This window comes from Crotalus tigris, unplaced genomic scaffold (genome assembly GCF_016545835.1).
Source record: "Crotalus tigris isolate CLP2741 ecotype Arizona unplaced genomic scaffold, ASM1654583v1 scf7180000019004.2909048, whole genome shotgun sequence".
Classification (NCBI taxonomy): Eukaryota; Metazoa; Chordata; class Lepidosauria; order Squamata; family Viperidae; genus Crotalus; species Crotalus tigris.
Genome location: NW_024097319.1, coordinates 654,683 through 670,302, shown reverse-complemented (window position 1 = coordinate 670,302; position 15,620 = coordinate 654,683). Strand labels below are relative to the sequence as shown.

General features: G+C 42.2%; 1 protein-coding gene across 2 annotated transcripts in view; it reads right to left on the bottom strand.

Moving 5' to 3' along the window:
- The window catches only part of PLXNC1 (plexin C1), an 83,660-nt gene extending 70,250 nt beyond the window's left edge, over window positions 1-13,410 (bottom strand). The window contains exon 1 of one of the 2 annotated variants that reach the window (XM_039358172.1): window positions 12,159-13,410. In XM_039358172.1, coding sequence (XP_039214106.1) covers window positions 12,159-13,166 — 1,008 coding nt within the window. In that variant the 5' untranslated portion in view covers window positions 13,167-13,410. The remainder of the gene's footprint in view (window positions 1-12,158) is intronic. The other variant, XM_039358171.1, reaches the window with a different exon arrangement.
- Window positions 13,411-15,620: the final 2,210 nt, after the last annotated feature.

The following is a 15,620-nucleotide window of genomic DNA, read 5'->3' as shown; positions in this document are numbered from 1 at the left end:
TTAAAATAAGTTAGTTAATACTGTTCCTCCGGATATATCAACATAATATCCGAGAATATTCAGCAGTGATGAAGTTTGATCAAAATTCTAAAAATTGAAGTCCACACATCTGGTTATTCTTATTTTTATTATGATTCAAATTGGCTTTAAGATAATCCTGGATGCAATAGTGGCAAATATCTGTAGCTTGGGTACAACCAAGCTTGTGGGTTGGTTTCCAAATGTTTTGTTACCAGGGTAGGTAACATCTTCAGCAGAGTTTAGGGGTTGTCAGTGTCAGTGTTCCTCTGTTTATAAGGGCTTTGTGTGGTCAACAGGTGTGATGAGTGAGGTGTGAGTCATCAGTGGGAGTCTTGTGATGGGTCTTGTGATGGTGAGGTTACATCAGGTGAAGGTCATTGGGAGGTGAAATGCTATGGTGGGGACTTGCTTGGGTTGGTTGAGGATTGGTGCTTTCTCTGGTTGGCTGGGCAGTTGATTTGGATTCAGAGGGATTTGTAGGTTGATTGTAGGTCAATGTGTTTATGAAATTGATTGTGGAGTGCCAGGCTTTGATGAACTCAGGAGCATGGCGGGTGGTAGTGTGGCTGATGATTTTTGTGTTGCTCCAATCGAACTTGTGCTGTTTGGTATCAGTGTGGGTAGAGATTAAGGATTTGGGATTGTGGCATTTGATTGCCAGCCGGTGTTTGGGGATCCTGGTTTTTAATTGATGTGATGTTTGTCCTACATAGAATTGGTTGCAATTGTTACAGTTGATTTTGTAAATTACATTGTTTCTTTCATCCTTCTGTATCTTGTCTTTGGTTCTGGATAATTCCTGGCAGAGTGTGGCTGTGAGTTTGTGGGCTGTTGCTATTCCTAGACATTGGAGAATTCTGGCTGTCATTTCCAAGACCCCTTTTGTGTGTGGTAGGGTTAGTTTTTGGTGGTAATTGGTTGTGTGATGTATTGTGGTTTGGGTACTGTATGTCGGAGTATGAAGTTTTTGAATAGCCGTTATGGAGAAAGACATCAAACAGCCATTTCTCTTCCATTTTTTTCAGTGTTGTGGTGCTGCAGAGTGTCCTGGCCCTTCTGAACAGGGTCTGGACATAGCTTATTTTGTCTGTGGTGGGGTGGTTGCTTGTGAAACTGAGGATCTGGTCTATGTGCGTGGGTTTGTGGTAGATGCGGGTTTCCGGTTATCCATGGTCTAGTCTCCTTATGTCGATGTTGAGGAATGGGACTCTGGTGTCTGTTTCCTCTTAGAGTATGAATTTGATCTCAGGGAATAGGTTACTGAGTAGGTGGTGTGTTTCTTCAATTTGGGAGCTTTTGATGATGACAAAGGAGTCACTGATGTAGTGTATCCAAAATTTTGGTTGGATGGTGGGTAGAGCTATGGATTCGAATCATTGCATGGCTGCTTCTGCTATTAGGCCTGATATGGGTAATCCCATTGGGGTACCTTGTACTTGCTTATAGATTTTACTGTTGAACTTGAAGTGTGTGTTGTGTGGGAAGTCAGCCCTCCCAGAGAAGGAAATATTAAAAGGGCAGAATATATTTCCCTAAAGGATTTTAAAAGCAGAAACCAACCCTGCCCCCAAGTCTCTCAGTCCCAAGCAGAAACCAAGTCTGCAAAAATGCAGATGTGATAATCTTGTCAGAAAGACTGGAATCAGGAAACTGGGATTAGGAAGAAAGATCCCTAGAATCAACATCAAAAATCTAAGAGTCATCAGCCACAGCCACAGGGAAGCAGGATATGACCCTTGGGATATAATAGGATTAACCCACCATCATCAGAATACCAGAAAGGCACACTCAGACTCAGGTCAAAATTCATGCCACAGGAACAACTCCAAACAAAAGGCTCCAGAGGGTATAAAAACCCACTCCCTACATGTGCTCTCTCTTTTCTTCCAGAGACATCTTAAAGGTTATCTTATCTTATCTTTCTTATCTTAAAGCAGTCGCCATGTTATTTATTCCCGGCTTGGACTGAACCATGATGAAGACTTTTCCTTCAACAATTTGGCACTCAGGATGGGACTCCAAGCACACCTCTCCAATGGACCGAGACTGGTAAGCCCCATCTTGCCGGCAGCAGACCCCTTGTGTCTGTGGATGGGTTTCCCAGGCCCTGCCCATGTGGAGCCAGGGTAGTAAAGGGAGTTTTGGGTTTGAGCTCAAGGGCTGCTTTGGAAAGAAGGTGAAGGTGAATACCTCTAATTTTTAACTTTAAAGCCCAGGGGAGCAAAGGAAATGTGTGTTATGTCTATGTGTGTGAGTGAGAAGACCCTTTTCCCAATCACAGTTGGATTTTGCTCCCTCTGTCCTTTCCTAGCCACAGAAAGGATCTGTTCAAGTGGCAGACACTGGAAAGCATGGGGTGAGTGAATGAGAGAATTGCATTTTGGGCAACCAGCTGGTAAGGCCCTGTAAGCAAAGCTGTGGGAGGGGCTCATACTAGTGCACGAAGCACAGGTCCTCCCAGACTCCTCCTGAGTCTGAAAACTGAAGAAAGTGAGGAAGAAGGAGGCCGCATACCTGTCTGAGCCGAGGGCGGCAGGTCCTCCCCAGACCCCCTTTTGGTCTACAAAATGATGGCGGGACGGCAAGGATAGTGTCACTAAGAGTGGCTGGGCAGTGCTGCTAGGACCTGACTAAGCTGATTGAACCCCACATGGTAAGGGGAACATGGGTAGCTGTAGTTCGAGGGTCGGAATGAGGACAGAAACTATAAAAAAATGGACTTTACTCTGAGTTTTGCTGGGAAACCAATTTGGCTAAATAAAGGTATTTAAAGGAAAAATAAGAAATAGTGATTCTCTCTCTCTCTCTCTGTCTGTCTGTCTCTCTCTCTCTCTCTCTCTCTCTCTGCAACCACATGGTATATTTAAGATTTGTGTCTTTCCTAATTTGAGTTAACTGAGATTTGTGGTGGGAATGACTAGGATGTGTAGAACTAAAAGTTCTGTTTCCTTTTCTGTTCTCTTGTCTCTGTGTGTATATGTATGGTCAAAGTCTTTGTGTGTGAGGTAAATGTGACTGTTAATTGTTTCTAATCCAAAGAGAAAAGAATTTTAAAATTTTGCTAGAAATTCTGCTTAATATAAGCCATCAAAAGAAAAATACCCTCACTCTTTTTGTCTGGCCAACAAACAGAGTGAAGAAAAATGTTTTTTTCTTCCTTCCTTTCTCTCTCTGTACTCTTAAGTTAGCAGGAGGGAATGTTTTACGTTCATCTGTTGGAAAAGTTTCATTTTTGCATTTACTTATGTGTTGTAAATGGGTTTTATCTGTCTATTTCTTTCCTGAAACATGACCAGCATTTTTCAAGTTGCAACTCCTTAAGTCCTAACATGTTGCAAATGTTCAGTTTAGAAGTGAGACCTTTCATTTATGTTCTCTTACCAGAATCCAGATTTCTTTTGTTCTCATCTATGTTGTCCCCATCTTATCTGTTTCTTTAACCACTGCAGTATGAATGCCTTTTCAAACTCTGTCTGCAACCTACCCTCCCCCCAATTCTACTTCTCCTTTTCTTATCCTCTGTTCTCCATGCCTTTCTCTGCATCTCCTGGGAGAGTCCACCCAGAAAGGGGGGAGGAGATCTTGTTCTCATGTCTTTCAGCCCAACACAGATAACCCCCCCAATCTTTGGAAGCAGAGCACACTGACCCAGATGCTGCCTCCATCCATTTGAGTTATGGAATTGGGTTTTGAACCCAGCCATCCACCAAAAAGCCACCATGTAACCAGAGCGGAATAGATTTTCCCAAGTCCTAGCATTCCCCCAGATGCCTGTGAAAACTGCAGAGGAAGGAAGGAATCCTGGAGCCATTGGTCCCCATGTGAAGCCTCAGAAGAAAACTAGGAAGACTATGGGGGGAGGGTGGAAACTCATTGTAAGGTTTCCATTTGTGTTGTAATTAAGGAATTGAATGTATTTATGGAGTGATGGCATTTGGGAATAGTTGGCACAGCAAGTACTGAACACCTTGGACTTCTGTCTGGTGGGAGGGAAAATTTGTCCAGATGTTTGTATTGCCTGTTTTGTAGAAGCAGCTGCACACACACACACACACACACACACACACACACACACACCATTCATAATCACACTGAGTCTTTCCCCTCCACCTACCTTCATTAAAGTCCCCCAGGCTGATTTTTGCTCTATTGCACCAAAGCTTTGCATGCACAACTTCCTGAAAATTCTAAGGGGGAGGGAACCAGGCCCCCGCAAGTGATTTGCAATTCATATGCTCTGACTAGAGAAGTAGCACGAAAGAGATCTCCAAACTTCAGCCCTGAATATCTTGCATTGGTGGACTCAGATTGGGAGTCCTAGGGCTCACTATGTGCAATTTAAGAAAATTTAATAGCCTGGCTTGCATACTGGCTAATCTCAATTGGACATTACAAACCTGGATGCACTGAACTAAGAGTTAAGGCAGGAAACAACCCCTAAAAATGGGCAGCCAGTGATTATGTCCTGAGGCAAGCCATGGCTATGAAGAATTTTGGAAGGAATGTGCAAACATGACTGGAAGTTCAAAGTGAAATCCAACATTTGAAAATGATTGGCACAGAATATTGGACACTATAAATTTCTTTTCCACCTAACAAAATTTTTGCCCTGACTTTTAGAACTTTATGAGTTGGAAGCTCCCCTTTTGGCAGTCACTGCAGGGATCTTTTTCTGCTTGCCTCCATTAGTGTCTTCCCCCTTTTTTTGCATTTACAGTTTAAAGCTTGTTTACCAAGTCTTCCTGATCAGATCAATTTTAATCTTATGCCAGTAAAAGTGTGTCATCCACACTATTATGGCACAAAGGAGGAATTTGTGGGAAGTCAGCCCCCCCAGAGAAGGAAATATTAAAAGGGCAGAATATATTTCCCTAAAGGATTTTAAAAGCAGAAACCAACCCTGTCCCCAAGTCTCTCGGTCCCAAGCAGAAACCAAGTCTGCAAAAATGCAGATGTGATAATCTTGTCAGAAAGACTGGAATCAGGAAATTGGGATTAGGAAGAAAGATCCCTAGAATCAACACCAAAAATCTAAGAGTCATCAGCCACAGTCCCAGGGAAGCAGGATATGACCCTTGGGACATAATAGGATTAACCCACCATCATCAGAATACCAGAAAGGCACACTCAGACTCAGGTCAAAATTCATGCCACAGGAACAACTCCAAACAAAAGGCTCCAGAGGGTATAAAAACCCACTCTCTACATGTGCTCATTCTTTTCTTCCAGAGCCATCTTTCTGTCTGGCTCTCCTCTTCAATAAACTGCAACCTTCTTTCTAAAGCAGCCGCCATGTTATTTATTCCCGGCTTGGACTGAACCATGATGACTTTTCCTTCACCAGTTGAATCATAGATCCAGAAGTTTCATGATGGTTTCTATGGACATGGAGTTCTGTGGTGGCATCATCTTGTGGGTATGATGTTTAATGAGTAGGTGGTGTATGGTTTGTTTAGCCATGGATAGAGATTAAAGATTTGGGATTGTGGCGTTTGACTACCAGCCGGTAATCATGGATCCTAGTTTTTAACTGACATAATGTTTGTCCCATGTAGAATTGGTTGCAATTGTTACAGTCGATTTTGTAGAGTACATTGTTTCCTTTATCCTTCTGTATCTTGTCTTTGATTCTGGATAATTCCTGGCAGAGTGTGGCTGTGGGGTTGTGGGCTATTGCTATTGTGGGCTATTGCTACTCCTAGAGGTTGGCTATTTCCAACACCTCTTTTGTGTCTGGCAGGGTTAGTTTTTGCGTGGTGGTTGATTGTGTGAAGTGTTGTGGTTTGGGTGCTGTGTGTCAGAATACAAAGTTTTTTGGATATAATCCTGGATATTTTAATTTTTGCTTTATATATGTTCAAGGAATCATTGATTGCAGAAAGATAGATTTAGAGATGGATGGATGGATGGATGAATACCAAAAAAATTAGTTACAGTCTCAAGATATGTTTGCTGTCATTATTTAGTGAGACAATACAAAGAACTGAAAACATCGAGTTTTCATGTGGGAACCTTGCAGGGAATGTCAGCAATTGTGATCACATGACTGCAAGTCAGGCACCAAGCTCCCAGTTTGTTATTACATGACCACAAGAACACTGGGATGGCTGGAACTCTATCATAGGACCCACTCATGCAGGGCCATCATAATCGTGAATGGTTACTGGATGAATGGTCATAACCTGAGGACCACTAGTGTTCTCTGATTTAGGAACACTATACCAAGACACACCTGGTGCTATCTTTATTGTCTTTTCTGTGCTGGAGAAATGCATTTTATTTTCCTCAGCCTTTTAATGATCTGCTAATTTCACTATGGTATTTTACTACTGCTTTTACTGTTATTGTTTTAATTACTTATTGTTTATTTTATCTTCCATATTACATTACAGTGTGATACTGTGATATACTTTGCTTTTACTAATGATGTTAACTTTCATTTGAATTTTTTTAATTTAGATATTTAATAAAATGTAATAATAATAAAAAGAGAGAATAAATATCACTAAATCAAATAAGAAACATGGCTAACAGTCTTACAATTCTATCTGTTCAATCCCTCCCCTTTTTTAATTTTCTATTTTAGGTAACAAATGACAATAGTAGAGGAGCAAATAATTTTGACCCATGTGATAAACATTTGCACTTTTACTTGAAAAGTGAATCAAACTATATATTTTCTATATTCTGTCATAAGGTGGTAATGTAACTAAGCATATACACAACATCTTAAGGTTTGATTAAACCTTTAAAATAAAAAATTCTCTAAATTGTATGTTACCATTATAATTCCAAGTTCCTTCTTTCTTAAGTAATAATCATATGATCTTTTGCAATATATGTTCAGTTAGTTAGACATTATTTTTTGCTGTTCACCAATCATACATATTTTTAAAGCCCACTGCCTATAATAGAAATTTAAACATGTTCAAATCATTTCAACGGAAATCACAGAGGCTTGGTAATATTTAATATTGGGTGGGTCATCCTCAGGATTATATCTTCCTATTCTTTATGCATAAAAAAACTCAAAGATCTGAACTAATTTTAACATTTCCTATATATGGAAGACTGTTAAAAATAACATTATTTAATATGCACCAGGTTAATCTACTCTGTAATTGTCTAAATTGCACTTTCAGCTCCTTTAGGTGATGGAAAATTGAAACAGAATAATATTAAAATACAATAAATTATATATATATGGGAATAATTGCTGAAGGGAATAACAATTCTTCAAATGAAATTTGCAAAAACATATCTACTAAAATTATAAGTCAATTTTAAGAATTGTGAAGATTTAAAAAAACAGAAATTGTATTATCACATTATGGAATACATCCCTTGAAGTTATTACTAAAACAATCAGATAGAATATTAAATTGTACAGTATTACTACACGCACACATTTGCTGAAAATTAAAAACCATATCTTACAAAATGGTCTGAATTTTATGTTGCAGAACACGGAAAGTACCCCAAAAAATTAAAATTTGTTTAAAAATTGTACAATTTTTAATAGCTAATATCTGATAGCTAATTTTAAACAGATTTTTACTAAATGTTTTTAAGGTAGTTCCAAACAATGCATACACAATAATGAAAGAATGCAATAATATATAATCTGCAACAAATTATCACTTGGATCTAAGATCTATTGACATATTTAAACATTTTAAAAATCTCATATAATTAATATTTCTAGATTTTGAACAGATTAAAACTGCAAAATACAAATACAATTAAAATTCAAAACTGATAAAACATCTAACAGATATATGCCATGCACTACAGATTCCAAAAATTAAAATAGTCAACACAAAGTTGAGTTAAAAGGAGACTAGGAAACTGTATCTACTTCTGGGATTGAATCCAAATTGTTAAATGTTATTTACTCTCAGCAAAACTTTTTCATACCTGATTTTAAGAGAACGAGGAATGAATTTCAACAAAGCAAATAATTCCAACTAAGGATCTCAGAAATTTGGACTGAACCACTTCTAGAACAAGGTTATCTTTATATCCACAGCACTGTACACATATAGTATAGCAAAAGACTTAGTTCTTTAGTTTTGAAAAAAAATTGCTATAAGCAGTTAGCTGTTTCAAGTATCATTTAGTGCTGTGTCTGATTATTATGTATGGAGTGTAAGGTTTGAAGATTGAAGTTCCCAGGATATAGAGAATTGAAAATAGGTATTCAAAGGCCTTTACCTGCTCAGTTTGGTTATTGTTGTTTGTATGAGTATAATGGAGGCTAGCATGCTGCTTGGCAGATACAGCCACATTTCTCCCAAGGCTTATCTGAAGCTCTCCCAGTTAAAGTATTGGCTCAAATAAATCTGTGAGAATGAGTTTTTAGTCCAATTAGTATTGATGGGCTGAGAGCATTGATAGACATAATTTCCCATGGAAGAAGCAAATCACTTCCAAACTGATCCAGTGTTGTTTCTTATCCTAGCCATATTGGGCTCAGACAAAGCCTGGAGCAAAGTCAGGCAAAAAAATTTTTGATCTTGATGTACAGAGGAATAAACACCTCTGATCTCTGCTACAATGAGGTTGTGGATCCTCCTTTCATCAACCCCAAATACTTTCCCTGTATACTTTCACTCTTACTTAGGAGGGCAGTCAAACTGACATGCCTGAACAATTTGCCCACAAAGGTATTGACTAGGAAATTCAATAATATCCCCTGTCTGGAGCTCTTACACATACGATATGCTTAGACAGACATTGAGATGATGCTTTTGAAATGCCCTGCTATCTTCCAATTACAAATTACTTAATCCCAATAGGCAATAGTATGCTTCCTGTTAAACAGCTAGGATTACATAATTTCTAGGAAATTCTGGCCATAGCAATCACAGCAGAAACTGTTGGGTCTGAACATATTGCTGTATGGGACATAGCTTCTGCTTTGAACAGGCTTTTATCGAATTTATTTTTTATTTTGATATTATTTTCTTCTCTCTCTTGGTTTGACTTTTTTGAATGATTATAACTTTTTAAAAATAAGAGAATGAAAAATAAGATGAATCCATGATGTAATTTTCTTGTTTATTAGATAAATTTATTAGATAAGTAATCCAGCCAACTACTATTTTAATTCAAATATGTTAAAACAATGATTAAAATAAATTATGACTCAGTATTATATGTGGTTATTCAAGTTTATCCAAACTATGATTAAAACAAAGTATGATTACAGATATGTGAATTATTTGCATACAAACCACAGTGCACTACAATATCTCCACCCCGTGTCCTTTCAGTGAAGCAGTCGACGTGATGTGCCGGTGCCTGGAAGATGTGAGGGTCTGGATGGGGGTGAACAGGCTTAGACTCAACCCTGACAAGACCGAGTGGCTCTGGGTCTTGCCTCCCAAAGGTCAACTGGATGGTCCATCATTAGTCCTGGGGGGGATAAATTTACCTCCCTCAGTGCAGGCACGCAACTTGGGTGTCCTGCTGGACTCACAGCTAAATTTGGAACAACATCTATCGGCTGTGGCCAGGGGGATCTTTGCCCAGGTTCGCCTGGTGCACCAGTTGCGGCCTTATTTGGACCGGGAGGCTTTACTCACGGTCACTCATGCCCTTGTCACCTCAAGACTGGATTACTGTAACACGCTCTACATGGGGCTACCCTTGAAGAGCGTTCGGAGGCTGCAGTTGGTTCAAAATGCAGCTGCGAGAGCGATTGTGGGCACGCCAAGGTACGCCCACGTGTCACCTATCCTCCGCGAGCTGCACTGGCTTCCTGTGGGTCTCCGGACGCAATTCAAGGTGTTGGTTATCACCTTTAAAGCCCTTCATGGCATAGGGCCAGGTTACTTACAGGACAGCATACTGCCGCACAGTTCCCAGAGACCGGTGAGGTCCCACAGATTGCGCCTCCTTCAGGTCCCGTCGGCCAGACAATGTCGGCTGGCAGGCCCTCAGGGAAGGGCCTTTTCTGTGGTGGCTCCGACCTGGTGGATTCAACTTCCCCCCGAGGTTCGAACTACTCCCACCCTGCCGGCCTTTAAGAAAGCCATTAAAACTCTCCTGTTCCGGCAGGCCTGGGGCTGATGTCCCCGGGGGGGGGCGGGATATGATCGGACACACTGTATGAATGTATTTATTTTATTGTTTTATTGTCATATTATTGTTTTAATTTTGTACGCCGCCCTGAGTCCCTTGGGATTGGGCGGCATATAAATTTTAGAAATAAATAAATAAATAAATTGGTCTCAACTAGCAGTTTAAGGTCAATGTTAAGTAGCAATAAGATAACAGCCAGCTAAACTGTGTTGCATTTTCAGTATGACTGAATATTCCAGTACAGCTTTCTAGTAATTGGTGAATAGATAAAGATTCCACATTACAGTTCAAAATGGATACAATCTTTGATGACATCAAAAAGCAGCAAGAGACCCAGAAAAATAATGGGATTGCATTTCTTTTCCCCATTTGATTTTTATTTGATTTTTGGCAGGAAAAATGTTTTAGCACCCAAACTGAAATATATTCAGGAAGAAAAAGTCAGCCCAAAGACCCTAGCCTTTGCCGTTAGTCCACAACAAATGCTCAGCCTAAAAAGAGTCTTTATCATTAGCCTACAGTACACTATTATATTCTTCAGAGCCCTATGGAGGTTCATGTCTACAGGAATGATTGCATTACTTTTAAGGATGGAATGAATGGGAGGATTTCTTCTTTTGTGGGATGTGGCAACCTCTTGGATCCAGTTTTCTATCAAAAGTGGATAAGGACATGTAATATTTCTCTCTTTCCAACACTTCCCTTTTTAAAGGGTCTTTGGTGCTGAGTTTGGTTGTTTTCTTGCAGACATTTCATTACCCAAACTAGATGACATCATCACTGCTAGCACTGATTATGTTACTTAATTTGGGTAAAGAAACATCTGCAAGAAAACATCCAAACTCAGAGAGCACCAAAAACCCCTTATTTCAAGCCTGAATTACAAATGTTCTCCTTTATTGCTTCCCCCCTTCTGTCTCCCATTCTTTTTCACATCTTTGTTTCTCTCTCCCAAGCAAAAGGCTGCAGGAAATTAACAAGACACTAAATATCTGGATTTACAGCACCTTTTGCAGGGAGTATTTAAAACTAGGCCAATTGTCACAGGCTGCTCAGAAAAGATCACCCATCCTTTGAAAAACATGTGAACTTAAGATTCATAATTATCATCACACAGATTAAACTAGGCAATGAACTCTTACTAAATATTTTCTACCACTGCCATTCTAAATGATGTTATTACTTTGAGTTCACAAGCATACCAAAGAATAGGAGCAATATAAAAAGTCACTTGAAAGTTTCCAGTCTATTATTTCATTCTGCAACTGAAGATTATTACAGCAATGTCAGCTATATCAGTCAAGACCGCAGCAATCCTAGTGCCCAGTGAAATTGATCAATACTCCTAGCTTTCCACTATCAGAGAAAACTAGCTTTCCACCACTGTTTTCAGTTGAATTGAATCTGGATGTGGATGAGCGCTATTCGTTGGTGGAAAGATTAGATATAAAATAATTGTTCCCCCTTCACACAGCCATAAAAGAAGTAATGATACCTTTAAATGAGGGGACTTTGGTACTAGTGCTAGTCCTGATGATGGTACCTAGTTTGGGTAATGAAATATCTGCAAGAAAACAACCAAATTCAGAGAGCACCAAGGACCCCTCATTCAACCTAAGCTACAGTCAATTCTCCTTTAAAGCATCTCCAAATCCCAGAGTCTCATACCATCAGCTTTCTTCTCCTTGCAAAAGCATTCTTTATCTACTTCTTTTCACTGAAGCCAATGGAAAGGAAACAATAACAATGTGGAGAAACAATTAAAAATCTGAAATAACTTTTGACTGCTGTGTCTCATCAAATACAGTAGTGAATCACTCCTTCAGAAACCACGCTAAACTGTCCTTTTAGTTTTGGCTTCCACTGTGATCTGCTTGCTAAGGCTGGAAGGCTATGCCTTTTTGGGGTGCGGAGCAGTTTGCCAAAATATTCTATATCTTTCGGGGGTCCTGCCTCTCATAATTACATAGCTTGCAACAACTAAACAAGTCGACCCTAAATATAGCTGATTTAGCGAGGGATCTAGCCAACAAATAACCCAAGGTACTCACACATGTGTCTGGAGGTTCGGATTCCGAATGGAACTCGGAAGTGGAGGGCTCGCTGAAGCTGCAGCTTTTCGCATTTTTCAGCAGCTCTTCAAGAGCAAAGATGCAAAGGCTCGTGGAAGTCGGCGTGGCGGGACCTGAGGCTGAGCTGAAAATCCCGACCCAGAGCTCGCGTTGCTCCAGGTACGCCGAGGAAAGAACTTTGGTCTCGCTGCCGGCGCCACATCGCAGAAGCTGGCTATTGTACTCGAAGGCGTTTTCCTTATAGCGAGCGATGAGCATCTTGGCCTCCGTGTTTCCATTGTTATACCAATAAGGGAAAAAGAAGTGCTTCTGCCAGCGAAAGGCATCCTCGAAGTGCAGGTTGTACACCTCCTTCATGGGCACCTGGCTGTCTTCGTCCACTCTTTTCTCGCGTACTTTTATGAGGAAGACCGCCTTGTTGGCGATGCTAGCCGGGGGATCATCGAAGCACTTGTTTAGCTTGTGGGTCGTGGCCACGACCAAGGACCAGTCTGAGCAATTGTCGCAAAACAACAGTCCGGCCGCCGCGCCTTTAGGCGCGTAGGTCACCAATTCGTCGCCCAACTTCTCCGGGGAGCTCCCATCGGTAAGGTTCTGGACATAGCAGACGCCTCGCGGCTGAGTCCAACAGATGAGCAAGCGGTCGCGATCGAAGGGCAGCAGCAGCTTGTTGACTGAGGCCACCGGCGTCCCACAGGAACTGCCCTGCGGCTCGCAGTAGCGCTCCTCCTTCCATGCCAGCGAAGGCGCCACTTCGTACCAGCAGTTGCCGCTGGCTACTAGGAAGCGCTCCCCGCTCACGGCCAGGTTAGCAACGGCACGCGGGAACTCGAGGGGCCCCTGCTCTCGGGCCCCCGCAGCAGCCCAGGCCAGCAGCAGCAGCAGCAACAGCGACGGTAGTGGCGGCGGCGGCGGCGCGGGCAACGCCGAGCTCCCAGTGTAACGGCGAGACAGCTGCCTTCTCGTGCACCCCGGTCCTCGGGCCATGGTCCCCGCTCTTCTCCAGCTACCTAGGGCTCCTCGGCTGGCGGGAGAGGCTCTGGTACCTCCGACATGCCAGCGGCTGCAGCCCTGCCCCACCCTTCGTACGAGGAGGGAACCGCTCCCGCGGCCGCCCTTCCCCCGCTCTGTGGTTTCCTCTGTGCCTCAGCTGCCTCGCGCCTCACCAGTTCCCCTTTTCTCCTTGGGAGCTGGGAAGCCCGCCTCGCCTCCGTCCCTTGCGCAGGCGACCCCGGTCCTCCCGCGCCAAAGGTGCTCCCTCCCTCCCTCCTACTGAGGGCGTGCCCGCTGGGGCGCTCCACGTGCTTGTCGCTTTTTTCCCTAACCCGCCAGATGTCACCCAGGCGGGAATCAGGCTGCTGCAGATGTGTGCCATTCTCCTGGTGGAGTTGAGGCCAGCTGGTTATTTAAATTGCGTGTGCGTGTGCGAATGGATGGGTGGGTCTCCTCGCTGGTGCCAGAAGGTTCAACCCTTGTCCTCGGTCTCCGCTCCGCCCAGGCCATGGCGCGAGGTCTCCTTCTAAAGGCGTTCTGCAGCTGACTTTCTCCCTGTAGCCGTTTTTTCTCTAGCAATTTACAGCACCAAACAACCACTCCTGGTGCGTTGTAACAAGCAGGCTTGATCGACTCTCAATAGACCTATGACTTCAAATAACCAGAGACAAAATGGCCCATGTGGATGAAAGCTGTTTCCAGACTTATATGGTAGAGCAGTGCTGGCGAACCTTTTAGAGACAGAGTGCCCAAAAACTGGCCCACCCCCCCATCCCCTGTCCTGCCCCCTCCCCACCTGCCTGCAGGGCCACTCATCGCCTCCAGGGCCTGCTGCAGATTGCCCAGGCAGACCAGCAGTGTCATGGCAGCCACGCTCTTCGCGCGCCCTGCAGCATCAACTGTGCGGGATGGGGCGTGAGGGCAGTCTTGTCTACGCCGCCTGGCTGCCATGTCCTTGGCTGTGCTGCTCCATGTGGGCCACGCTCGGGTGATTCTCCTCCAGGGGGGCTGCTGGTGATGAGAGGGTCATGGGGGAGGTGAGGCTGGGGCAATGGCACATGTGCCCATAGAGAGGGCTCTGAGTGCTGTCTCTGGAGAATCTTAGAAATAAGGCTTCTAGGGAAGCTTGGAGATCATTTAGTTTAGTTCAATTCTCTGCTCAGAGCAGGACTATACTATTACAGCAGATGGCTGTTCCAGCCTTGGTCAGGTACCTCCAGTGAGACAAAGTACACCTACCCAAGCACTCTCCCCCACTGTTGAGCAGCTTTTTTCATTACATTTTTTCCCCATGCCCAGTTGAAATCTACCCTCTTTTCCCCCCGACTTCTGGAAAAACTCTGAACAATTCCAGTCTATCTTCCACAAGACAGGCCATCAGATATGTGGCAACAGCTATTACATCTCACTGCAGTCTTCTCTTCTATAATACTGCACAGGCTAAAAATACCAAATGGCTCCAACTGTTCTTGTAAGTTTCCTTCCAAATTTCTTGTCATCTTGGTTTCTGTTCTGTGGACATCCTTCATTCTGTCAGTGTCTTTCCAAAATGTGCCCTGCACTAAATGCAATATTCTAGGGGAATTCAAGTGACCAATGCAGAATACTGTATAGAAGAATGACTTTTTCTTTAGATCTTGACATTAGACATCTGTTGATACAGGTCAGAATTACATTTGCTTTTCTTGTAACTATTTCACATGTTGGGCTCATGTTCAGATTTTGATGCTTCAAGAATCCTCAACCATTTCTGCATGATGTCTGCTCAGTATGTTACCCCATTCTATTCCAATGGCTTTGATTTTCATACCCAAATATAGAACTTTGCATATTCAAGGGCAAATTGAAACTTATCTTGCCACTTTTCTACCCATTTTTCCAGTGTATCAAGTTCTTCCTGATTCTTCATATTGTCCTTCAAGATATCCCCTTGCCTCCATATTAATTCATGAAAAATTGTTAAATATGATTTCCAGTTCCAAATCCAAGTAACTTACAAGTATGTTGAACAATGCAGGCCTTATAACAGAAACTTACTGTACACTACTTATTCCTTGTTTCAGCTTTACACAGTTCCATTAATGTGCACTTATGGGGTATGTTCATTCAATCAGTTCTGAATCCATTTACTGATAGCATAGTCTAGCCCAAAATTTTCCATCTGGTCTATTAGAATCCTATAGAAGACTGTTGAATGTTTTGCTAAAGTCAAGATACATTATGTTCACTACATTCCTATGATTAACTAAACTGATGATTCTATCAAACAGGGAGATAAAGCTAATTTGACATGACTTGTTCTTGATATGTCTATGCTTGTTCCTGCCAAACAATCCATTTGTTTTCTAAATGCTCACAAACTGATTATTTAATAATCTGTTCCACAGTGTTGTCCAGCATCAGTATCAAACCAACCACTCTGCTGTTACCCAGGTCTTTTCCTCCCAC